Source organism: Pseudophryne corroboree, chromosome 5 (assembly GCF_028390025.1).
Source record: "Pseudophryne corroboree isolate aPseCor3 chromosome 5, aPseCor3.hap2, whole genome shotgun sequence".
Lineage (NCBI taxonomy): Eukaryota > Metazoa > Chordata > Amphibia > Anura > Myobatrachidae > Pseudophryne > Pseudophryne corroboree.
This window is the reverse complement of record NC_086448.1, coordinates 382,909,063-382,936,936: the sequence shown is the minus strand read 5'-3', so window position 1 is coordinate 382,936,936 and position 27,874 is coordinate 382,909,063. Positions and strand designations below refer to the sequence as shown.

General features: G+C 43.9%; 1 protein-coding gene across 1 annotated transcript in view; it reads left to right on the top strand.

Moving 5' to 3' along the window:
* Positions 1–27,874, top strand: part of ADCY1 (adenylate cyclase 1) — an 879,311-nt gene that overhangs the window by 771,930 nt on the left and 79,507 nt on the right. Inside the window, exons 11-14 of the mRNA XM_063922700.1 lie at positions 3,471–3,555; positions 5,440–5,529; positions 6,895–7,154; positions 11,651–11,777. Coding sequence (XP_063778770.1) covers positions 3,471–3,555; positions 5,440–5,529; positions 6,895–7,154; positions 11,651–11,777 — 562 coding nt within the window. The remainder of the gene's footprint in view (positions 1–3,470; positions 3,556–5,439; positions 5,530–6,894; positions 7,155–11,650; positions 11,778–27,874) is intronic.

Here is a 27,874-nt window from a genome sequence, read left to right as displayed (position 1 = left end):
AAGTTGAAAGCTGTATCCGACTTTTACCAAACAATACAGAAAGGTTCAGGTGGTCTAATACTCTTCAGTAGGTTGAAACAACATTCTCGATTAAGCAATATGGGAGTGAACTAGAGAGACTTCCTCCTGTGCTCAGTCTCTTGGCTTCTGTTAATTGGGAGGGTCTAGGCGGAGAGGTTTAGTGCCTAATTCTGACCTAATCGTAGTAGCAACTTTGTTAGCAGATGGGCAGAACCATGTGCACTGCAGGGGGCGCAGATATAACATGTGCAGAGAGAGTTAGATTTGGGTGGGTTATATTGTTTCTGTGCAGGGTAAATACTGGCTGCTTTATTTTACACTGAAATTTAGATTTCAGTTTTAACACACCCCACCCAAATCTAAATCTCTCTGCACATGTTATATCTGCCCCCCCTGCACTGCACATGGTTTTGCCCATCGGTTAACAAAGTTGCTGCTACGATCAGGTCTGAATTAGGCCCTTAGTTGCTACATGAAGGAAGGGGAAGTACATATAGAATGCAGGTTGACCAAATATTATGTTATTAAATTAAATTGAGCTGTGAGAGATGATTGTCATGTGGCCTGGCTTATCATTATGTGCCCACAAGAAGCCTGTATAAACTTGGACTCAAACAGTTCCTACAACTTGATGAAATATAAAGTGTTTTTCTTGAGAATTAGTCAGTACTTCATATACTCTCACTATTACTCATTAACTAATTAATATGTATAACTGACAAGAAGATAACTTCATAAAGACATGTAAAAAGCTCAATATAGTGTAAACTATTCTATATTGATGTCACACAGTAAACATAAGCGTCTATATTGCCAATGGTAGCAAACTATATACCGCAGACAAAAGAGATGTAATATAAACCATATAAACATGTAGGGGGAAATGTAATAGGGTGTGAGAATCAGAAAGTGAGAGATTTTTGGAGATTTCTCCTGTTTTTTTAAAGTGGCAATCATTTACATGGAAAAACCAGGTTGATTTTGCCATGTAAATTATTGCCACTTTAAAAAAAAAACATTAGAAATCTCTCACTTTCTTATTCTCACACCCTATTACATTCTCCCCATAATGTTTTTTTTAAGAATGCTTATCTCAAAAATCAGAATCTTTTCTTTGTCCAGAATTGGTGCCATTGTGTTATTGCTGCATACAAACAAATCACACTAAGTATAACCAATCTGTAAAAGTTAAGGAGCACTATACCATTTTGAATACTGTCTGGTAATAGAAAGGGATCTAGACAGCGTCGGACTGGGTCAGGAAGGGCCCACCGGGGAAATTCAGTAGTAGGGGCCCATGCTTATGGATGTGGCCAGGCAATAGTGGAGGTGTGGCCAACCACAACAGAGGCCACCTAACCGTAAGAGAGTGCATGGGCTGGGCCCATAGTCCTGTGCTATATAAGGTAACATATGTGAAATGTATAATTAAAGTACACTAGGATACAGCCTGGAACCTAATCCCTAGAGGAGGAGGTGGGCCCACAGGCAGTGGGGCCCACCGGTGGTTCCCCCTGTTCCCCTGTGGGCCAGTCCGACCCTGGATCTAGAGTGATTGCAGGTAGTCATGAGGATATGTATCAAAAGGAACAGTAAATTCTTTCAGTGCTCCAACATAACCAGCAAAGTATTCTCCCATTCAGGGGTCTTTTAAGTCATTTGTTATCATTTTATTAACAGAGTTCTGTTGTTTTACTATGCTTTAATAAACAAACAGTGTAGAAGTAGTTCATTTAATGATTAATGTTTAATGGTACAAGTAGTATCAGTTTGTTTATGAATACCTGCAATTATTATGCTTGCCTTTTTATCACCTTACATACAAGGGGCCTGATTCAGAGTTGTAGACAATACTGATATTTCTGGTGTTGAGCAAATATTGGCTAACTTTGCATGTGTCACAGTCGCATTGTGTATGTGGTTGCAGAAGTGATTGACAGGCAGGGGACATTTGTGGGATGTAATAGCGAGTGGTGGCAAAAACTGAGGCGTGTCTCAGCCTGCTACTGGGAGATTAGATGTTTGCACATGGTCTGCGTACAGAATCGCAGCTGGGAATGCATACACCTTTTTCTTATTCATATTTGATTTATTCAGATATCTTTAAACCAGTGGTTCTCAACCTCAACTCTCAAGTTTTTCCAACAGGTCATGTTTTCTGGAATTCTATCTGTGGTAGTATGTGGAATAATTACTGACCCAGCAGAATTGATTAACTCACTTGTTAAAGATATCCACTAAACATGTCATGTTGGTGGTACATCAGGACTGGAGTCGATAACCCCTGCTTTAAATTATTATTCAATTTACTAATGCAAGGGGAAGTACCGTGCAATTGAGCATTAATGAGCAGTTTAGTATACCTGTACTGCTTACAATAGCACTAATTGTTTGCCGCTATGTGCAATCTGCTAAGAGGAATTTATTGGGCCTTACTTATTATTATAAGCTAAAGGGTGCACATTTGCCCTTGAACAAAGTATGTTGTGATGCAAAATAATGTAAATGCTATTGTTATTTGCCATTAATGAAAATTCTAACTGCTTTAGGAAGTAGCAAAATTATTAGGATGAGAGTAGATCATTGTATTATTTCTTTTTTAAATGTATTATTATTATTATTATTATTATTATTATTATTATTATCATTACTTTACCACAGAGGTTTAGTGTGTGCTACTGTATAGTTGTGGACTTAAGTGTAAGTTATGTGCAGTAAGGGTGCGTTCACTTAAATAAGACCTAAATAGACATGTACACACATCGCTTGAAGGTACTGTAGGGATGGTGCAACGATGCACAATAAAGATGATGACCTTCAGCAGTACAGTATTAGCTAGATGATTCTGATTGGCTATTTGCATATTGCCCTCCAGCTGCTAATACTTAAATAATTAGCATCATTAATGGCTATTTTACTTCAAGCTATGCCTATTTATTCATCCTGCCTGTCATTTATATATGGACTACTGCAAGAAAGAATATAGCTCTTTATTTTCAAAGGGATAAACAACAGATGTGGAAGTTTTTGTGTTTATTGTACAATTTTAATTTAAAATGTAATCTCTTTGCTTCTGTACTAATTAAGTCACCTGGGCTCAAGCATGGTTATCCTTAAAACTGGGACTGCAAAGGCAGAGTATGGGATACTCCGGAGCAGGCAACTGGTCACTGGCTGAGTTATGAAATTGCTATATTCCAGAACCACAGAATTTATTTAGAATAAATAGATGTGGAGCTTGGAATTTTTTTTTCAACAAACTACTTAAACTTTTCACAAGTGTCAGATTATCTCTAAGTAATGATAACAGATTTACTTAAAATAAACTTTTTTGACTCCTAACTTTGTTTTGGCGTTAAACTAGAATATGAACACATTTGAAAATATGTATTTTTCAGCTTTTCTTTTTAATTCTATAGATATTATATATGTTATTTTGTCTTCTTCAGAAGCACTATTGTCCTTGTCCTCCTGGTGCTCTGCATATGCTTCCTAGTGGCTTGTATTATGTATCTACATGTCACACGAGTGCAGGTAAATATATTTTTTCAATGTTCATAAAAATACCTAATCCTGAGATGAGGTTAAGACATTTATGTGAGTCCTACATATGCATGATTCATGTACTCTCTACATGCCTCCATGTTTTCCCAGTATCAGGCTGGCAAATCACTATATTTTGTCCACCTGGTTGTGCCTAGCTGCAATGATTATACCCAGGCTTTGACAGTACTGTTCCTGGAATCCCCTCTGTCCTTTCACTTTATGCTGACCAAGACAGATCCATATGATGGAATACAGAATTGGAACGTAATTAGGAACCTACCGTACACTCAGATAGTCATTGTAAATAGCAACCATGATTATTCAGAGAGCTGTGCACCATCTGACTAAAAAAAATACTGTACAGTACTTAAACTGACTTCAGAGTACAGACAGAAACACACAAGTGCTTTCCTGGTGACTTTGGTGCTCTAATTCACTTTGTGACCATGCCACCCACGATAGGTCTGCTACTAACTTGGCAGCTATGAAGCTCATGTGTCTCCCTGTGTTTGGCAAAATCACCTTCCTCTAATCACCTTCACCCAGTGGAAATGTTATTGTGAGCAATCAAATACAAAAACTCTTAGGATTTGAAATTGGCACACATATGGTTCTATGGGTGCAAGTCTTGGAAAGAATTTATTTTGGATGATCTTACTGGGAGAGAATGGCTACTTACCATTTTGATCCAAACTGACCTGGCTTCACTCAGCTTAGTGGTTGGTCTAAGAAACTAGGGGTCTATTTACTAAGCCTTGGATGGAGATAAAGTGGACGGAGATAAAGTACTAGCCAATCAGCTCATAACTAATTTTTCAAACCCAGCATGTAACATGGCAGTCATGAGCTGATTGGCTGTTACTTTATCAGGTGTGGATTATTATATTGACACTAAAAAGGTCTACAGTCAATAGGTCTACCAGTAATGGTAGACATGCATTAGGTCGAAAGGATTAAAAAGTCGACAGGGTAAAAATGTCAACATAGAATCATGTCGACCTTTTGACCCTGTTGTCCTTTTAACCATGTCGACCTGTTATACTGTCTACCTTTTACATGTTGACCTTTTGACACTGCCGACCTAATGCATTTCTACCATTAGTGGTAGACCTATTGACTGTAGACCTTTTTAGTGTAGATCTATAGTCCGGATACCACTTTATCCATGTCCACTTTATCTCCACCCAAAGGCTTAGTAAATAGACCCCATAATACCTTTTAAACAAAGTTGACAGTGGCCAACTAAGCCCCCCTGAAGCAAATGGACACTGGGCAACTCTGGCTTTGAGTGTAACATTAATCTCTTCCCTATATCACTGAAAGTTCCCTGTCAGGCATGCATCATTCTTACAAATGCTAAAGCAGTACAATGAAAGGTTATCTGTTTTAAACACATGAGGCATAAGTAATATGGTCCAATTTTGCCAGGCCAACCTTGGGCGTTTTTTTAAAGCGGCAATCATTTGCAAGGCACGGTTTTGCCTTGCAAATGATTGGTGCTTCATAAAAACTTCTGAGATCGTCCGACATTCCACACCTCCAGCAAACTCAGACTCTATAACATACAGTATGCCCTCTGAAGTAAAAAGGAATCAGAACTTTACAGTACCTATATGCAATAATAAGAGCCCATTAGAACCATAGCCCCTTTATTACTGTATGAGAGACAGGCAGATCCAGATGTGCTAGAACTTTGTTTTCAAAGGCCCAACCCCACATTTTCACCACAGACACCCTGAAAAGGATCTCCAATTATGTGCTTGCCATTTTAATGACATAAGTTGGTGTAAAGACCAAAATAGCCAATACACTGACACCACAGAAGTGAAAAACATTCTGTTATGAGCCAACTTATTTTTTTTTGTCTTTCAGTGCTTTCCAGGGTGCCTAACAATACAAATACGAACCGTTTTATGTATTTTCATAGTAATATTAATATACTCCGTGGCACAAGGATGCGTGGTGAGTAAAGATCAGTTGTTAAATGTATAACATAGAACATTGTCTGTACAGTATGGCAAGATAGATGTGTATGAATGTACTGTGTATATACAGTTATATATCTGTTTAGCTTTATATGATGCAAATAATATGTATCCCACAATCTGGTATCTTTATAATAAGTAAATCTTATCCTCTGTTTATACATATAATTTAGCAAATATTGATTATAAAACAACTAAGCAAATTTGTTAGCATTCCCAGACACCATGCACCATGTTGGTTTTGCCTTTTAAATGATTGCCACTTTGAGCAGCCTCAGCGGAAAGAAACTCACCAATGCCTGCAAGTCTCAGGCTATTACATCCAACCCCCATATGTGTAGAAAGTTACATCACTTCTATTGAAAAAATGAAAATGTTTTGTAACAACATAGTCTAGATACTGCATATTGTACAGCCCATAACTACAGCTATACAGTGTCTTTCATTGATTAATTAGATGTCTGAATGGTTGATACAAGTTTGTGCAACCTATGTGTGTAGTTTTCACCATGCTGAACCCTTTGCACACACACTCTTGAGATTGCATTGAGATTGCAACCTAATACTTCTCTAGAAACCAGTGCCTCCAACCTCAGTGTTGTCACTTACTTGTTAACATATTATTTTTATTAGCCAATGTGTCAACTGAACCACCGGCTTGTTTGATGGCCGATACATCTGTGAATAGCGTTGTTCACAGACATACTGTACAATATCATGTTGGCTGTGTAGCACACCAGATGCCGATATATCTAGCAGATATATTGGTACATCTGCCTGTATGTTTGGGTGACCCACCTACTGACCCATATGCCGGCTGCAGGAAACTCCAACAATGACATCACTACCGGTTATTGTGGACAGGCTTGTTGGGCGGGCCATTAGGAAGTGTGTATGCACAATACATTTGTGCAGAACACTTACCAAATCATTGGGTCGGTCGTCTCATCGGCCAGCTAGCAGTTCCATCATTTGTGTGTGTTCCTAGGCGTAGTGAATTAATATGCTAATAATTCATAAACAGTTGTACATAAAACCCTGATACTTGTAACAAATAACTTAGGAAATCAGTGGAAAAACATAATTGGTCTTACTGTATATCAAGTGTAACTAATTTTAAACTCAAAATGAGTATGTCATTTTACAGTACATGGGATATACTATATGTGTCCACAATGTGCAAAAGATGTCTCATTGATAATTATGACTGTGTCCGATGTGGTAGTAATTTTGTAGTCAGTTTGTGTATGATATGGTATAAATAACTATGCATGCTTTTTATATGACCCAAGTCACCTCATCCTTGTGAATACTGGTGTGTAACACTTGTCTGTATTTTCAGGTTGGCTGCATGCCTTGGTCATGGAGTTCAAATTCCAGCAGCTCCATTATAATTATCTCTCCACATGGAGAAAAAAATAAAACCATGGACGAAAGCCCCTGTGACACAGCTCACTATGCTTTCTTGTCCTGTGTGGTGGGCACCTTAACGATGGCAATTTTTTTACGCATTTCTTCATTGCCAAAAATGATTTTACTTCTTTTTGTTACTGTTTTATACATAGTAGTTTTGGAACTCAGTGGATACAGAAAAGCCACAGGGTAAGAACTATTTAACATTTCTAACTGGACATAATATACTTAGGGGCCGACTTACTTATCCTTGGGGAGAGATAAAGTGGAGAGAGATAAGGTACAAACCAATCAGCTCCTTACTGTCATTTTCTAAACAGAGCCTGCAGTATAGCAGTTGGGAGCTGATTGGCTGGTACTTATCTCTCGCCACTTTATCACTCTTCAACTCTTCTGTCCCTGAGGTTATTACATGGAATCCTAAATTGAAATGTGATTAATGATATGTGTATTCCACTATACAGTATGTGTCCCTTAAAGTAAAACTCTTTATTTTATTTTATTATTGAAAGCTTATTTTCAGCCTTTTATTTCAAGTGTTATGTTGTATGTGTGCACAGATCAAGGAATTTTTTTGTGAATCTTCCCTATATTTGTATTTCTTTCGAGAGGCATACGGTGAGTACATTACCCAAATTCTGTAAAAGGTTGCCAAATCCTAGTATAAACACAGTAACAACCAGACATTTGTTTTCATTGAGAGTCAGCCAGCGCCATGCACAGAGTCGCTCCTACAACGGGAGTGTCTCTGTGCACTCCCATAGCGGGGCTAGGCGCCGGATTGCCTATTCGCGCCGGGAGTGCACGTTTGCAATGGAGCTTCACTAGATGAGTGCAGCTCCATCTGTATGTCTTATTTGCAGATCGATGCTAATAAGATGTATTTTCAGGGAAAAAGGCAAACAAAAAGATGCTCAGCATGTTTTGACTAGGCACACCTAGAAGGGCTGTTTGGGATGCAGTTAAATTGCCGGCAGTCGGGAGTCCGGCGGTCAGGTTACCGACGCCAGATTTCCGAATGCGGACAATGCCGCCAGCCAAAATCCTGTCTCCAGTCGTGGGTTTCCACAACACTCATCGAGTGGGAATAGAACCTGTGGTGAGCACAGCAAGCCATCGAGCCCGCAGCATGCTGAGTGCAGTGAGCCCGTAAGGCATCTCCCTGTGCTCACCCTGCTGCCAGCATACCGTCGGTATTTCATATTGATCCATGCTGTTCCATGCAGTGTGGTGAGGTGAGGAATGTGAGGCAGAGTCTAACGTATATGCCAGAGATTTGACTATATAAAGTATATGAAAAATACAAATGATATAATAGAAAAATCTTCTTTGCATTAATCTAAACATTTTTAGTCAAAACTCTGGAGTAAAAAGTCCTCACTTGCCTAACTTTTCTGCACATCTCTGATCAAAACTTCCAAATTTCCAGCAAATACTGCTGCACCTGTGTATAATGCCCACAGCAGAGGCGGAACTACCGCCAGTGCAACCAGTGCATTGCACTGGGGCCCGCCACTGTCCAGGGGCCCAAAGCATGTAATGAGTCAAACTGACTCATTACATGCCGCTGTGTGCTGCGGGCAACCGCTGCCCGCAGCACACAGCCGCCCGGACAGAAAGGAGAGGAGCAGCGGTACGGGGGAAGGAGGAGGAGGGAGGTGGAGGAGGGAGCCGCAGCAGCGCTTTACTACTGGTTGAGGCACTGCTGCTGCTGTCCCTCTGCTTCACTATAGGCTGTCTTCCGAGAACAGCCTATAGTGAAGCAGAGGGGCAGCAGCAGCAGCGCCTCCACCAATAACACAGCGCTGCTGCGGCTCCCTCTTCCACCTCCCTCCTACTCCTTCTCTCCTGCCCGGGAATCGTGACCAGAAGCTGCACCGAGGAGCCTGAGCCAGCGGAGAGGGTAAGTATAATTCTTCTTTCTTTCTTTCTTTCTTTCTTTCTTTCTTTCTTTCTTTCTTTCTTTCTTTCTTTCTTTCTTTCTTTCTTTCTTTCTTTCTTTCCTTCCATGTACAAAAAGGGGGACTGCCTGCTGCAATGTGTAAAAAGGAGGAATCTGCTTGCTGCAATGTGTAAAAAGGGGGAATCTGCCTTCCACAATGTGTAAAAAGGGGGAATCTGCCTGACGTGATGTGTAAAAAGGGGGAATCTGCCTGACCTAATGTGTAAAAAGGGGGAATCTGCCTGACCTAATGTGTAAAAAGGGGGAATCTGCCTGACGTGATGTGTAAAAAGGGGGAATCTGTCTGCCGTGATGTGTAACAAGGGCACACTGTCTGCCGTAATGTGTAAAAAGGGGATGCTGTCTGCCGTTATGTGTAAAAAAGGGCACGCTGTCTGCCGTTATGTGTAAAAAGTGTACGCTGTCTGCCGCTATGTTTAACAAGGGCACGCTGTCTGCCGTTATGTGTAAAAAGTGTACGCTGTCTGCCGCTATGTGTAACAAGGGCACGCTGTCTGCCGTTATGTGTAAAAAGGGGACGCTGTCTGCCGCCATGTGTAAAAAGGGGGAATCTGCCTGCCGTAATGTGTAAAAAGGGGGATGCTGTCTGCCGTAATGTGTAACAAGGGCACACTGTCTGCCGTAATGTGTAAAAAGGGGACGCTATCTGCCGTTATATGTAAAAAGGGCACGCTGTCTGCCGTTATGTGTAAAAAGTGTACGCTGTCTGCCGCTATGTTTAACAAGGGCACGCTGTCTGCCGTTATGTGTAAAAAGTGTACACTGTCTGCCGCTATGTGTAACAAGGGCACGCTGTCTGCCGTTATGTGTAAAAAGGGGACGCTGTCTGCCGTTATGTGTAAAAAGTGCATGCTGTCTGCCGCTATGTGTAAAAAGGGCACGCTGTCTGCCGTAATGTGTAAAAAGGGGACACTGTCGTAATGTGTAAAAAGAGGAATCTGTCCGCCGTAAGGTGTAAAAGGGTCTCTACTTGGTGTAGTGGTGCCACTGTGCGGCGTAATTTGAATAATGGAGACTACTGTGCATCGTTTTATGAATTGGTATTATTTTGTGGCCTCACCCCTTCCCCACGAAGCCACGCCACTATGTATTTTTGCGCGCGCCTACGCTGCGCACTGCCCCTTTTTTGCATGCAGGGTGGGGCTCCGATGCCATTTCTTGCACACAGTGCTAAAATGTCTAGTTACGGCACTGTTGCTAGGTATCCATTTCTCTGGCCCTGAGCAGGTCCCCCTCACTAGATCCTCTCCAGGGGTGAGGGGGTGGACTTGGATGGGGGGCCCAAAGCATTTTGTCGCACCTGGGCCCACCGCTCGCTAGTTCCGCCACTGGCCCACAGTGTGTGTAAATCTGGCTCTGGTACAGTGCCTCCTGAGCTATTTACCGAGCGAGGGAGGACATATCTGTATACACACACACATACACACACACACACACACACACACACATACACACACACACACACACACACACACACACACACACACACACACAGGCTTGCCATAATTTCTCTTTACTCTTTATTATTAAATCTTATGTTTTTTGTATGTTATATAGTTTTTTTGATAAATTGTTTATCTATATTCAAGTCTCACTGAGTTAATTACTCTCGATGGTGAACTGCACAGTGATAATTTATAAGATAACATTTAAAGGGTGAGATTCAATTCTTTTCACACCTTTCCACACCCGTTCTGTTTCTGCCCTCAGGGACGTTGTATCATTATTTCAGTTCCCTACCCCCGGAGTAGCGAGGTACCCAACCCTTTACACAGCTAAACCTGATTACTATGGGTGCAATATGCACGATAACGGAGAAATTGGGCGTGATATATCATTTGAATCTCACCCAACGTGATTTAAAGAGCAGAGTAATCCTTCCTATCTATACGCTAAATCAGATGCAGTTTAGCAAGCTGTTTTGTTTTAATCTCAGCTGCTATTAATCACTATTATACATTGGTATATTGATATTTATAAATTATAGCGCCGGATTATAAATCGGTGAGTAATATCCCGATTTATTTACCTCTATTCTTTACTCTGGGACACCTATAATGTGCACAGGTCCTGTGGCTGGCTAAATTTTAGCCTACATTTAGCTTAGTTATAATCGGCCACAGAGTTTGTCTATTGCATTGGTGTCCCAAAATAAAGGTATATATATATATATATATATATATATATATATATATATATATATATATATATATTCATTCATATCTACTTCATCATCTATAATCTTCCCATCTCAACCTTCATACACAGCACTTGTTGTTTGAGTCCAACAAAACATGATGTTCAGTTTGTGTTTTATATTTGACTTGAATAAGGATGACCAAAACTTCTTATATATTCTATTAACAAGTAAGGTACACATTATCAGTGGTGGAACGCATCAGAGCTATAGCCCCTGGTAGCACACTCACAATGTTCTCTGGGTGGCCACGATCTCCCACTCCTCCTACTGGTCAAGCTCTCAGCCAGTTCCACCTCCAAGGAAACGCCAGCTGAGAGCTTGGCCACATGAGTAGAGGGAGGTTGCGGCAGTCCAAAGGACAAGGAGTGCGCGTCACATAGGGAATTTTAACTGATTGCCCCCCAGTTCTGCTACTGCATAATATAATATAGTATGAATGTTTTCCACTTTTACAGTTATAATGTTTCAATACTTTTATTATTTATGTTTGCTGTAATTTTGTTTCTTCTATATTTTTTAAAGGCGGGGCTCATTTTATATGCGAGGTTATGAACCCATTCTAGCCATCTTGCTGTTTTCCTGTGCTTTAGCACTTCACTCTAGACAGGTGGATTTGAAATTACGCCTGGACTACCTCTGGGCTGTGCAGGTAATACCAAATTTATTACCTTGCTTTAATTCAGAGATGCTAACTTGATCCATTTAATTTGCTTGATATTTGTTTGTTATTCTGGATTTAATTAATGATATGAAAAACGTAATCCAATTAAAAAAAAATAATCCTCAATTCAGAAGCACACAATCTATCAGCAGACAAATATCTCTGCAACTAAGAGATTTGCAAATTCCTTTCTGTTTTATTCCTTTTTCACCTTGAAAAGTTCAAGGTTTTACAGCTGTTATAAAATATAGTTGCATCACTTATTTCTGAGCTATTTCTGAGATTGCTCATTCCTGTCTTGCAAGTAAGCAAAGTTTAACCCTTCCAATGCTACCACTCATAGATTCTAAGGGTATCCGGACTCCAGGTCGACAACAAAAAGGTCGACACACCTTAGGTCGACGCCAATTGGTCGACACACCTTAGATCGACATGGATAAATGGTCGACATGGGCAAAAGGTCGACAGGAACAAGGTCGACATGGAAAAAGGTCGACATGAGTTTTTCACAATTGTTTTCTTTTTTGGAACCTTTCAATACTTAACGATCCACGTGGACTACGATTTGAACGGTAATCTGTGCCGAGCGAAGCGGTAGCGGAGCGAAGGCACCCTGCCCGAAGCATGGCGAGCGAAGCGGTGCACTAATTGGGGTTCCCGGTCACTCTACGAAGAAAACTACACCAAAAAACATTAATAACTCATGTCCACCTTTTTCCATGTCGACCTTGTTCCTGTCGACCTTTTGTACATGTCGACCTTTTGTCCACGTCGACCTAAGGTGTGTCGACCAAACGGTGTCGACCTAAGGTGTGTCGACCTTTTTGTTGTCGACCTGGAGTCCCAGACCCGATTCTAAGACAATATCTGTCCTTTCTCAGCTATCTGTGCAGTAAAATATATTTATACTTGCCCACTTGCAGTGCTGAACTGCCCCACAGGGGCACAGTGGAAACCCCCGGTGTGGCCCACCTCCTCCTCTAGGCATCAGGTTCCAGACTGTGCACTAATTCTATATTATACATATGTTACATTATACTGCAGAGGACTATGATGTATTTTCCAAAGTGCATTGCTGTTATTAACCTGGTAAATTATCATGCACGCACTAGCAGTGTTTACTATATATATTTATCAAGGGACCATGCACTGTAATGGTTAGCTAAACCTCTATGGTGGTTGGCCACACCCCCACTGGAGCCTGGCCACACCCTTAAGCATGGGCCCCTACCATGCATTTCCCCAGTGGGCCCTTCATGACCCAGTCCAACACTGCCCACTCATCCAGGACACTCCCAAATTATGGAGAATTCTCATAGACTCCAAAGAGAGCAGTTATTTTATATTTTGTGTATCATTTTTATTTTGCTCTCCTTCTTTACTACAACGGGGTACCTTTTAAATATAAAAATGTGGAAATGTGAATTTAGAGACCTGATCAGGATACATTTTAGTATTTTCCATTCCCATCATAGAGCGAATTGGATGTCATTGCGTGCCTCTTTTCAGAGAGGATTGAAGGCCTCAGACCCAAGTAAACATGTCAGGCTCATACCACCTCACAGGAGGGACCATTACATTAGGTTCAATGTCTGCGTTGAAGATCAATTGAAATAGAATGAGGCGGCTACCAACCATATCCCATTAGCTCACCACTTGGGGAGACGATGAAGAAAATAATTATTATTTTGCCCAAGGATGAGAGAACATGGTGCTAAGAGATGAGCATATGTATTTATTATGGATACTCCACAATACATACATATGCTCCATGGGAGTTGTTGCTGGATCAGATATACATCCCCAGTGGAATCCATATATTGGACACGTGAGAGTATTTGATATGCCTTGAAAAACAATGTGCTATGGGGGTCATTCCGACCCGATCACTCGCTGCAGTTTGTCGCAGCGATCGGGTCGGAACTGCGCATGGCAGCCGTCATTGCCTAGCGATCGCCTCTGAGACAGAGGCGGTCGCTGGGTGGGAGGGGGCTGGACGGCGGCGCTAAGCCGCCATTTAGGGGGGCGTGGTCCGGCCAATGCAGGCATGGCCCGTCCGTTGGGGGGGGCGGGCCGCTGCGGCTGCGTGATGTCTCACGCAGCCGCTTCAGCGCTGGCCGGGAGTTACTCCACAAATACAGAAGCATTGCCGCTATGCGCTGCTTTTGTATTTGTGCGGGGGGTGCCTGACTGACATGCGGTGCGGACTGGCTCTGTGCTGGGCGTCCCCCCGCATGTCAGGGAAGATGATCGTAGCTGTGCTAAATTTAGCACAGCTACGATCAACTCGGAATGACCACCTATGTCCTATTATGCTGGTTTTGCACGATTTTTGCACAATATGTCTTGGATGATATTAAAATGATTTAAATGGAGTGCTGGTCTTGTCTGTATCATAGTCCCTGCTGGAGCCTCTTGTTGTGGATGTACTGATATCTAATTTTGCCGGCCTGGCACCCGTGGATGGAATAATAAGAATTTACTCACCGGTAATTCTATTTCTCGTAGTCCGTAGTGGATGCTGGGTACTCCGTAAGGACCATGGGGAATAGACGGGCTCCGCAGGAGACTGGGCACTCTTTAAAGAAAGATTAGGTACTATATCTGGTGTGCACTGGCTCCTCCCTCTATGCCCCTCCTCCAGACCTCAGTTAGGGAAACTGTGCCCGGAAGAGCTGACATTACTAGGAAAGGATTTGGAATCCAGGGTAAGACTCATACCAGCCACACCAATCACACCGTACAACTTGTGATAACTATACCCAGTTAACAGTATGAACAACAGCTGAGCCTCATTCAACAGATGGCTCAGAACAATAACCCTATAGTTAAGCAATAACTATATACAAGTATTGCAGAAGTCCGCACTTGGGACAGGCTCCCAGCATCCACTACGGACTACGAGCAATAGAATTACCGGTGAGTAAATTCTTATTTTCTCTGACGTCCTAGTGGATGCTGGGTACTCCGTAAGGACCATGGGGATCATACCAAAGCTCCTAAACGTTCGGGAGAGTGCGGATGACTCTGCTGCACCGAATGAGCAAACTCAAGGTCCTCCTCAGCCAGGGTATCAAACTTGTAGAATTTTGCAAACGTGTTTGATCCCGACCAGGTAGCAGCTCGGCAAAGTTGTAAAGCAGAGACCCCTCGGGCAGCCGCCCAAGAAGAGCCCACCTTCCTCGTGGAATGGGCTTTTACTGATTTAGGATGCGGCAGTCCAACCGCAGAATGCGCAAGTTGAATCGTGCTACAGATCCAGCGAGCAATAGTCTGCTTAGAAGCAGGAGCACCCAGCTTGTTGGGTGCATGCAGGATAAACAGCGAGTCAGTTTTTCTGACTCTAGCCGTCCTGGAAACATAGATTTTCAGGGCCCGGACTACGTCCAGCAACTTGGAATCCTCCAAGTCCCGAGTAGCCGCAGACACCATTATAGGTTGGTTCAAATGAAACGCTGATACCACCTTAGGGAGAAATTGGGGACGAGTCCTCAATTCTGCCCTGTCCATATGGAAGATCAGATAAGGGCTTTTACATGACAAAGCCGCCAATTCTGACACACGCCTAGCCGAAGCCAAGGCCAAAAGCATGACCACTTTCCACGGTCTGAAGTGGCTCAAACCAATGTGATTTTAGGAAATCCAACACTACGTTGAGATCCCAAGGTGCCACTGGAGGCACAAAACGTCTGAACTATGCAGCACTCCTTTAACAAACGTCTGAACTTCAGGCAGTGAAGCCAGTTCTTTTTGAAAGAAAATAGACAGGGCCGAAATCTGGACTTTTATGGATCCCAATTTTAGGCCCATAGTCACTCCTGACTGTAGGAAGTGCAGAAATCGACCCAGCTGAAATTCCTCTGTCGGGGCCTTCATAGCCTCACACTAAGCAACATATTTTCGCCATATGCGGTGATAATGTTTTGCTGTCACATCCTTCCTAGCTTTTATCAGCGTAGGAATGACTTCAACCGGAATGCCCTTTTCCATCAGGATCTGGCGTTCAACCGCCATGCCGTCAAACGCAGCCGCGGTAAGTCTTGGAACAGACAGGGCCCCTGCTGTAGCAGGTCCTGTCGGAGCGGCAGAGGCCAAGGGTCCTCTGAGATAATTTCTTGTAGTTCCGGGTACCAAGTTCTTCTTGGCCAATCCGGAACAATGAGTATAGTTCTTACTCCTCTCTTATTATCCTCAGTACCTTTTGGTATGAGAGGAAGAGGAGGGAACACATAAACCGACTGGTACACCCACGATGTCACTAGAGCGTCCACAGCTAACGCCTGAGGGTCCCTTGACCTGGCGCAATATCTTTTTAGCTTTTTGTTGAGGCGGGACGCCATCATGTCCACCTGTGGCCTTTCCCAGCGATTTACAATCAGCTGGAAGACTTCTGGATGAAGTCCCCACTCTCCCGGGTGGAGGTCGTGCCTGCTGAGGAAGTCTGCTTCCCAGTTGTCCACTCCCAGAATGAACACTGCTGACAGTGCTATCACGTGATTCTCCGCCCATCGGAGAATCCTTGTGGCTTCTGCCATTGCCATCCTGCTTCTGCCATTGCCATCCTGCCATTGCCATCCCGCACTGTCTGTTTACATGGGCGACCGCCGTGATGTTGTCTGACTGAATCAGCACCGGCTGGTTTTGAAGCAGGGGTTTTGCTTGACTTAGGGCATTGTAAATGGCCCTTAGTTCCAGAATATTTATGTGTAGGGAAGTCTCCTGACTCGACCATTGTCCTTGGAAGTTTCTTCCCTGAGTGACTGCCCCCCAACCTCGGAGGCTTGCATCCGTGGTCACCAGGACCCAGTCCTGAATGCCGAATCTGCGGCCCTCGAGAAGATGAGCACTCTGCAGCCATCACAGCAGAGACACCCTGGCCCTCGGGGACAGGGTGATCAACCGATGCATCTGAAGATGCGATCCGGACCACTTGTCTAACAGATCCCACTGAAAGATCCTTGCATTGGAACCTGCCGAAGGGAATTGCTTCGTAAGAAGCTACCATCTTTCCCAGGACTCGCGTGCAGTGATGCACCGACACCTGTTTTGGTTTCAGGAGGTCTCTGACCAGAGATGATAACTCCTTGGCCTTCTCCTCCGGGAGAAACACCTTCTTCTGTTCTGTGTCCAGAATCATACCCAAGAACAGCAGACGTGTCGTAGGAACCAGCTGCGACTTTGGGATATTCAGAATCCAGCCGTGCTGTTGTAGCACTTCCTGAGAGTGCTACTCCGACCAACAACTGCTCCATGGACCTCGCCTTTATAAGGAGATCGTCCAAGTACGGGATCATTATAACTCCCTTCTTTCTTTCGAAGGAGTATCATCATTTCGGCCATTACCTTGGTAAATACCCTCGGTGCCGTGGACAGACCAAACGGCAACATCTGGAATTGGTAACGGCAGTCCTGTACCACAAATCGGAGGTACTCCTGGTGAGGTGGGTAAATGGGGACATGTAGGTAAACATCCTTGATGTCCAGTGATACCATGTAATCCCCCTCTTCCAGGCTTGCAATAACCGCCCTGAGCGATTCTATTTTGAACTTGAACTTCCTTATATAAGTGTTCAAGGATTTCAAATTTAGAATGGATCTCACCGAACCGTCTGGTTTCGGTACCACAAACATTGTGGAATAGTAACCCCGTCCTTGTTGATGGAGGGGAACTTTGATTATCACCTGCTGGAGGTACAGCTTGTGAATTGCCGCCAGTACTACCTCCCTTTCCTTGGGAGTAGCTGGCAAGGCTAATTTGAGGTAACGGCGAGGGGGAGACGTCTCGAACTCCAGCTTGTATCCCTGAGATACCACTTGTAGAACCCAGAGATCCACCTGTGAGCAAACCCACTGGTCGCTGAAGTTCCGGAGATGGGCCCCCACCGCACCTGGCTCCACCTGTGGAGCCCCAGCGTCATGCGGTGGACTTAGTGGAAGCAGGGGAGGATTTTTGTTCCTGGGAACTGGCTGTCTGGTGCAGCTTTTTCCCTCTACCCCTGCCTCTGGGCAGAAAGGACGCGCCTCTGACCCGCTTGCCTTTCTGGGGCCGAAAGGACTGTACTTGATAATACGGTGCTTTCTTAGGCTGTGAGGGAACCTGAGTTAAAAAAGTCGACTTCCCAGCTGTTGCTGTGGACACGAGGTCCGAGAGACCGTCCCCAAACAATTCCTCACCCTTATAAGGCAAAACTTCCATGTGCCTTTTAGAATCAGCATCACCTGTCCACTGCCGAGTCCATAATACTCTCCTGGCAGAAATGGACATTGCATTAATTCTAGATGCCAGCCGGCAAATGTCCCTCTGTGCATCCCTCATATATAAGACTACTTCTTTAATATGCTCTATGGTTAGCAAAATAGTATCCCTGTCAAGGGAATCAATGTTATCTGACAGGGAATCAGACCATGCTGCTGCAGCACTACACATCCATGCTGAAGCAATAGCAGGTCTCAGTATAGTACCTGAGTGTGTATACACAGACTTCAGGATAGCCTCCTGCTTTCTATCTGCAGGCTCCTTTAAGGCGGCCGTATCCTGAGATGGCAGTGCCATCTTTTTTGATAAGCGTGTGAGCGCCTTGTCCACCCTAGGGGATGTCTCCCAGCGTAACCTATCCGTTGGCGGGAAAGGGTACGCCATTAGTAACAGCTTAGAAATCACTAGTTTCTTATCTGGGGAACACCACGCTTCTTCACACAATTCATTTAACTCATCAGATGGGGGAAAAGTCACTGGCTGCTTTTTCTCTCCAAACATACTACCCCTTTTTGTGGTAACCGGGTTAATGTCAGAAATGTGCAACACATTTTTCATTGCCGTAATCATGCATCGGATGGCCCTTGTGGATTGTACATTTGTCTCATCCTCATCGACACTGGAGTCAGACTCCGTGTCGACATCTGTGTCTGCCATCTGAGGTAGCGGGCGTTTTTGAGCCCCTGATGGCCTCTGAGACGCTTGGGCAGGCGCGGGCTGAGATGCCGGCTGTCCCAAAGCTGTTACGTCATCGAACCTTTTATGCAAGGAGTTGACACTGTCGGTTAATACCTTCCACATATCCATCCACTCTGGTGTCGGCCCCGCAGGGGGCGACATCACACTTATCGGCTCCTGCTCCGCCTCCACGTAAGCGTCCTCATCAAACATGTCGACACAGCCGTACCGACAAACCGCACACACACACAGGGAATGCTCTGACCGAGGACAGGACCCCACAAAGTTCTTTGGGGAGACAGAGAGTATGCCAGCACACACCAGAGCGCTATATGTAACAGAGGGATTTACACTAATACAAAGTGAATTTTCCCCCCAATACCTGCTTATTATCACAATTGCGCCTAAATTTATGTGCCCCCCCCTCTCTTTTTTACCCTTTCCGTAGTGTATACTGCAGGGGAGAGCCTGGGGAGCGTCCTTCCAGCGGAGCTGTGAAGAGAAAATGGCGCTGGCTGTGCTGAGGAAGATAGCCCCGCCCCTTCAGCGGCGGGCTTCTCCCGCTTTTTTAATAATATTTATGGCGGGGGATTAGGCACATATACAGTTTAGAACTGTATTATGTGCATTTTGCCAAGTAAGGTATACAAATTGCAGCCCAGGGCGTCCCCACCCTCCCCCCAGTGCCCTGCACCCACCAGTGACTGTAGCGTGTGGTGTGCTGTGGGAGCAATGGCGCACAGCTTCAGTGCTGTGCGCTACCTTATTGAAGACCGGAGTCTTCAGCCGCCGATTTTCTCTGGAATCTTCCGTCTTCTGGCTCTGCAAGGGGGACGGCGGCGCGGCTCCGGGAACGGACGATCGAGGTCGGGCCCTGTGTTCGATCCCTCTGGAGCTAATGGTGTCCAGTAGCATTAGAAGCACAAGCTAGCTGCAAGCAGGTAGGTTTGCTTCTCTCCTCTAAGTCCCACATAGCAGTGAGTCTGTTGCCAGCAGATCTCACTAAAAATAAAAAACCTAACAAATACTTTCTTTTCTAGTAAGCTCAGGAGAGCCCACTAGGTGCATCCAGCTCTGGCCGGGCACAGATTCTAACTGAGGTCTGGAGGAGGGGCATAGTGGGAGGAGCCAGTGCACACCAGATATAGTACCTAATCTTTCTTTAAAGAGTGCCCAGTCTCCTGCGGAGCCCGTCTATTCCCCATGGTCCTTACGGAGTACCCAGCATCCACTAGGACGTCAGAGAAATTCTGGTGTTGTGCGTTTTTTACATTATATATATATATATATATATATATATATATCCTTGAGAAAGCCCCCCATAGGGCCTTTCTCAAGACAGTCAGAGAGGACATCAAAACAGCATGCCAGTTGCCAGTTAAACACATACTGACACTGCCTACCGGGTCCCCTTATATAGCACATCATATACCAATCAATAATGTAATCAATCCAAATAGGTCACATGCAGTGTGATTCAAACCCATACTCTACATATAGTGTAACATCAAAACTCACAAAACACAGTGGAAACCATAATCCATGTTGCCGGGGTAGACATGGTCAGCACAGTTTAGCAATTCAGAACAGCTGAGGACGCTAAGCCGCGCGCCGGGAACTACCGGAAGCGCGTCACTCGTAGTCATAGCTACAATGATCGAGTCGTCCGCGACATCAGTAACCAAGGCAACACAACGCACATCTATCTAAACTATGGATACTGATCATGCGCTTACCGCTCACAAGAACACGTCATATGTGTCAACCGTTACCAAGGTAACCCCAGCACACTGTGGAGCGCAAACCCGGAAGCGCCGGGAACAACCAACATGCGTTCCACCAGCGCTCCTGGCCACGCTCCACAGTGCCGGGCTCCAACCAGCCTAGAGCCAGCAACATATCACAATACACTGTAAAGATTAATTAGTAACACAGACACAAATACCTTATAAACCCCATAGACTCAACTCTATTTATACACTGAACCTCTTATACGGTATAACAACATATTAATCAGACCTAAGTTATGAACTTTATATCAGCGGCAGAGTAATAGGGATAGATAGTAATTAGTTTATACTATAGGCACGGATCATATATACAAATTAATCCAATGTATTACATTCGCACCACATCGATGATTACAGCAATATCACACTCTATCAATGAAAACAAAAGGAAAAAAGGAAAAAATGCAGGAGCAGGTTACAGCAGTTATTATGGGCTGTAAATTAAAACAGTATACTCAAAAGTTGTCTGCCCTATATCGTATACATCGTACCAATTATCATGTCAATCCCATACTCCCTCGGCGAAATCCCACCAATCGGATATAGGGATTGAATATAAAACACATCAATATAATTATGTAACAGACAGCAAAAATATGATGCTATAGAAGAGGACCCGGCAAAAGCGATACACCCAATAATACCCACAACATAAAATCTCCATGTATGGTGATCAATATCACCCAAACAGAGAATAACAACATTAAAAAAAAACAATATACCAATACCAATAACCCTGTGTCTCTGGAAAAAAGAGGGTCAAAAATTGACCCACATTCAATGCTAGCTAATGAATAAATATATTAAGTAGATTATGTTCATTAAGACCGCGCGGGGTAATAGTATCCAGCTTATGGATCCACCTCGCCTCACACTTCTTCAGGGTCAGAACACGATCTCCACCCCGCAGGGGTTCAGGAATGTGGTCAATGACCATACAATGTAATGAAGCTACTTGATGATTTGCAAGGAGGAAATGTTTGGCGACTGGTTTATCGCCACACAGAAAAAAACTTTTATATCAGGCGCTAATATCAAATGCTGTAAAAAACCCTTTTGGATATAATAACAATCAGCTGCAAAAAGTTAATGACCTGGGGTTAGCAGGTCAATCAAATTGCACTGGACCACCCAAGTGCAATTAACCACAAAACTCCAATTTTTAGAAACTTTTGCGCTATATTATAAATTTATATCATATGGCTGACAAAAATAACAGACTCCTATTAAATTAAAAATATTTAATAATATATGAATAATCACAAATCATAAAACAAGACCGGTCTTAATAGTTTAAACATCTAAGATGACAAGTATATATACTTTCCAATAAAAGGAGGTGGACTTAAGCATATTCTGTGCACAGAAGTGTAAAAACTAGCTCTATAGCTAAATGAGTTAATTTAAAAAGTCAAAAAAATGGATCAAGTGTAGCTGCTGGTAGAACCCGTATAATAAATGTTTCCAATAGACAGTCACTTTGTATCAAAGTTCCTTTGAATGTAATAATCCAACAAAGGTCAGTAAAATGAATGAGAGCCGTTTTCAACCGGAATCTTACGTGAGGTGTGAGCAAGTAGTATCAGCAGGAGTACATCCTATAATTTATACACTGCCCAAAATCCACAAGCGGCTTGAAGACCCTCTGGGCAGACCCATCATATCCGCCCGGGGGTCTCTTTTACAGCCGCTTGCGGTGTATGTGGACCAATTCTTGCAACCTTTGGTGCTCAATACCACTAGCTATGTTCGTGATACCACCGATTTTCTTCATAAGATAAAAGATTTTGTATTCCCTGATGGTGAAGTTTGGTTGGTGACCCTTGATATACAATCTTTATATACAGTAATACCACATAGGGAAGGTATTGACGCTATTAGACGACACTTGATTGAAGCTGCTCATAGACAACCACCTATTGAATTTTTGACCAGCTTGGTTGAGTTGGTGTTGAAGCATAATTACTTCATGTATGGTTCGACATTTTTTGTCCAAATCAATGGCACGGCCATGGGTTCCAACCTGGCACCGGCATACGCCAATTTGTACATGGCCATATATGAGCGTAATTACATCTTTCGCCAATTTGGACATAAATGTTTGATATATGTCAGATTTATTGATGATGTCTTTCTGCTGTGGTCTGGCACTGGGGACGAAGTGACTAGTATGGTTGAAGCTCTTAATGCGCTAGATGATCCTATTAGGTTTACTTACAGTATGGATTTACACTCAGTTAATTTCTTGGATGTGACCGTATGGAGGGAGGGCTCCCGACTGGGTACCACACTGTTCCGTAAGCAAACGGATCGGAACACTTTGTTACAGGCTACGAGCCAACACCCTCCCACCCTGAAGGAAAGTCTACCGATTTCCCAGTTCTTGAGGGTACTCAGGATCAATTCTTCAAGTGAACTTGCTCAGTTACAGATCAATGAGATGAAATCCAGGTTTCTACAATGAGGGTACTCACCTAATACACTCGAGAGATGTATCAACAAAGCATACCATCGCTACAATCACCCAAAGGACAAATTGCCCAAGAAGGCTACTGATAATCGCATGATACATGTGAGTACATATGATCATACTTCACAGATCACCAAGAAGATATATGAACAGAATTGGCCATTACTAACCACTGATTCGAGTTTGAAATTACGCGGTGTCAAACCCCCGATGTGCGCTTATAAACGAGGTCCTAATCTGTGACAACTCTTGATGCGCCCCACTTTGCAACCCAATGTTGGGCCCTCATGTTGGTTACGCTCTGGGAGGACTGGATGCTTTAAATGCAAGGGGTGCACCACTTGTAATTCTATGATCAGTGGTAAGGATTTTCGCCATCCGCATAATGGCACTAGAATATCCATCAAGTATAACCTTACCTGCACCAGTGCCTTTGTGGTTTATATAGTTATCTGCCCCTGTGGTCTCTACTATACGGGGATGACCAAGAGATCTTTCAGGGACAGGATGGCAAACCATAGATATTCCATCCGACAGGCCATTGAATCAGGTGTGACCGATAAACCAGTCGCCAAACATTTCCTACTTGCAAATCATCAAGTAGCTTCATTACGTTGTATGGTCATTGACCACATTCCTGAACCCCTGCGGGGTGGAGATCGTGTTCTGACCCTGAAGAAGTGTGAGGCGAGGTGGATCCATAGGCTGGATACTATTACCCCGCGCGGTCTTAATGAACATAATCTACTTAATATATTTATTCATTAGCTAGCATTGAATGTGGGTCAATTTTTGACCCTCTTTTTTCCAGAGACACAGGGTTATTGGTATTGGTATATTGTTTTTTTTTTTTTTTTTTTATGTTGTTATTCTCTGTTTGGGTGATATTGATCACCATACATGGAGATTTTATGTTGTGGGTATTATTGGGTGTATCGCTTTTGCCGGGTCCTCTTCTATAGCATCATATTTTTGCTGTCTGTTACATAATTATATTGATGTGTTTTATATTCAATCCCTATATCCGATTGGTGGGATTTTGCCGAGGGAGTATGGGATTGACATGATAATTGGTACGATGTATACGATATAGGGCAGACAACTTTTGAGTATACTGTTTTCATTTACAGCCCATAATAACTGCTGTAACCTGCTCCTGCATTTTTTCCTTTTTTCCTTTTGTTTTCATTGATAGAGTATGATATTGCCGTAATCATCGATGTGGTGCGAATGTAATACATTGGATTAATTTCTATATATGATCCGTGCCTATAGTATAAACTAATTACTATCTATCCCTATTACTCTGCCGCTGATATAAAGTTCATAACTTAGGTCTGATTAATATGTTGTTATACCATATCAGAGGTATAACTCTTTCTTTTTTCTTCACAGCACGCTTTTTCATTATTGACCATAGCAGCCAAATGTAGTCCTGACGAAGGGACAGTGCTAAGTCCCGAAACGAGCCGTTGAAATGACGGAAAGGCTGTCTGTTTCCATGTAATCCAACATTCATTAAAAGCATCTTTTTCTTCATGGAGTGACATGCAGTTTGCTCATTCAGCAACAGAGGAACTTTATTTATTACAGCACGTGCACCCAGCATTATAATAACCAGCAAGGGAGTGCCGGATTATCGAAGATACATATATATATATATATATATATATATATATATTAGTGATGTGCACCGGACATTTTTCGGGTTTTGTGTTTTGGTTTTGGATTCGTTTCCGCGGCCGTGTTTTGGATTCGGACGCGTTTTGGCAAAACCTCCCTGAAAATTTTTTGTCGGATTCGGGTGTGTTTTGGATTCGGGTGTTTTTTACAAAAAACCCTCAAAAACAGCTTAAATCATCTAGAATTTGGGTGTCATTTTGATCCCATAGTATTATTAACCTCAATAACCATAATTTCACTCATTTTCAGTCTATTCTGAACACCTCACAATATTATTTTTAATCCTAAAATTTGCACCGAGGTCGCTGGATGACTAAGCTAAGCGACCCAAGTGGCCGACACAAACACCTGGCCCATCTAGGAGTGGCACTGCAGTGTCAGGCAGGATGGCACTTCAAAAAAATAGTCCCCAAACAGCACATGATGCAAAAAAAAAAGAGGTGCACCAAGGTCGCTGGATGGCTAAGCTAAGTGACACAAGTGGCCGACACAAACACCTGGCCCATCTAGGAGTGGCACTGCAGTGTCAGGCAGGATGGCACTTCAAAAAAATAGTCCCCAAACAGCACATGATGCAAAGAAAAATGAAAGAAAAAAGAGGTGCAAGATGGAATTGTCCTTGGGCCCTCCCACCCACCCTTATGTTGTATAAACAGGACATGCACACTTTAACAAACCCATCATTTCAGCGACAGGGTCTGCCACACAACTGTGACTGTAATGACTGGTTGGTTTGGGCCCCCACCAAAAAAGAAGCAGTCAATCTCTCCTTGCACAAACTGGCTCTACAGATGCAAGATGTCCACCTCCTCCTCATCGTCCGATTCCTCACCCCTTTCATTGTGTACATCCCCCTACTCACAGATTATTAATTCGTCCCCACTGGAATCCACCATCTCAGGTACCTGTGTACTTTCTGGAGGCAATTGCTGGTGAATGTCTCCACGGAGGAATTGATTATAATTCATTTTGATGAACATCATCTTCTCCACATTTTCTGGAAGTAACCTCGTACGCCGATTGCTGACAAGGTGAGCGGCTGCACTAAACACTCTTTCGGAGTACACACTGGAGGGAGGGCAACTTAGGTAAAATAAAGCCAGTTTCTGCAAGGGCCTCCAAATTGCCTCTTTTTCCTGCCAGTATACGTACGGACTGTCTGACGTGCCTACTTGGATGCGGTCACTCATATTTTCCTGCACCATTCTTTCAATGGTGAGAGAATCATATGCAGTGACAGTAGACGACATGTCAGTAATCGCTGGCAGGTCCTTCAGTCCGGACCAGATGTCAGCACTCGCTCCAGACTGCCCTGCATCACCGCCAGCGGGTGGGCTCAGAATTCTTAGCCTTTTCCTCGCACCCCCAGTTGCGGGAGAATGTGAAGGAGGAGCTGTTGACGGGTCACGTTCCGCTTGACTTGACAATTTTCTTACCAGCAGGTCTTTGAACCTCTGCAGACTTGTGTCTGCCGGAAAGAGAGATACAACGTAGGTTTTAAATCTAGGATCGAGCACGGTGGCCAAAATGTAGTGCTCTGATTTCAACAGATTGACCACCCGTGAATCCTGGTTAAGCGAATTAAGGGCTCCATCCACAAGTCCCACATGCCTAGCGGAATCGCTCTGTTTTAGCTCCTCCTTCAATGTCTCCAGCTTCTTCTGCAAAAGCCTGATGAGGGGAATGACCTGACTCAGGCTGGCAGTGTCTGAACTGACTTCACGTGTGGCAAGTTCAAAGGGTTGCAGAACCTTGCACAACGTTGAAATCATTCTCCACTGCGCTTGAGTCAGGTGCATTCCCCCTCCTTTGCCTATATCGTAGGCAGATGTATAGGCTTGAATGGCCTTTTGCTGCTCCTCCATCCTCTGAAGCATATAGAGCAGAGATTTTCAACCTTTTACAACTCGGGGCACACTGAACAAGATTTAAATATTGCCAAGGCACATTCAAATATAATGGTGATGCATGGTGCAGATGCGTGTTCTAGGATGTCATGTCACAGCTGCTCCATAGGTAACGCCTGAGCCACATCTGAGAAAGCCAAAAGAGCCCAACACTGCCCGGGCCCAAAATTAGAACTGGCTCTGCAACCACTAAACCCACCAGTACTGATCGTTCCAGGTGGCAAAACAGTGACGGGCCTAGCTGTGCTTCTATGGCGGCACACCTGGAGACTGCTCAGGGCACACTAGTGTGCCACGGCACAGTGGTTGAAAAACACTGATATAGAGGGTTGAATTCCACCTCTTGCTTCAGATGATGGCAGGGCGTGTTTTCTGGTGCTCCAGTCTTCGGCACGCGGTGGCTGAATGCCGAAAGTGGCCCGCAATTCTTCGGGCCACAGACAGCATCTCTTGCACGCCCCTGTCGTTTTTTAAATAATTCTGCACCACCAAATTCAGTGTATGTGCAAAACATGGGACGTGCTGGAATTTGCCCTGATGTAATGCACGCACAATATTGCTGGCGTTGTCCGATGTCACAAATCCCCAGGAGAGTCCATTTGGGGTAAGCCATTCTGCGATGATGTTCCTCAGTTTCCGTAAGAGGCTGTGTGCCTCTTCTGGAAAGCGGTGATACAAATCGTAGCCTGCCTAGGAACGAGTTGGCGTTTGCGAGATGCTGCTACTGGTGCCGCTGCTGCTGTTCTTGCTGCGGGAGGCAATACATCTACCCAGTGGGCTGTCACAGTCATATAGTCCTGAGTCTGCCCTGCTCCACTTGTCCACATGTCCGTGGTTAAGTGGACATTGGGTACAACTGCATTTTTTAGGACACTGGTGACTCTTTTTCTGAGGTCTGTGTACATCGGTATCACCTGCCTAGAGAAATGGAACCTAGATGGTATTTAGTACCAGGGACACAGTATCTCAATCAAGTCTGTAGTTGCCTGTGAATTAACGGTGGATACCGGAAACACGTTTCTCACCGCCCAGGCTGCCAAGGCCTGAGTTATCCGCTTTGCAGCAGGATGACTGCTGTGATATTTCATCTTCCTCGCAAAGGACTGTTGGACTGTCAATTGCTTACTGGAAGTAGTACAAGTGGTCTTCCGACTTCCCCTCTGGGATGACGATCAACTCCCAGCAGCAACAACAGCAGCGCCAGCAGCAGTAGGCGTTACACTCAAGGATGCATCGGAGGAATCCCAGGCAGGAGAGGACTCGTCAGACTTGCCAGTGACATGGCCTGCAGGACTATTGGC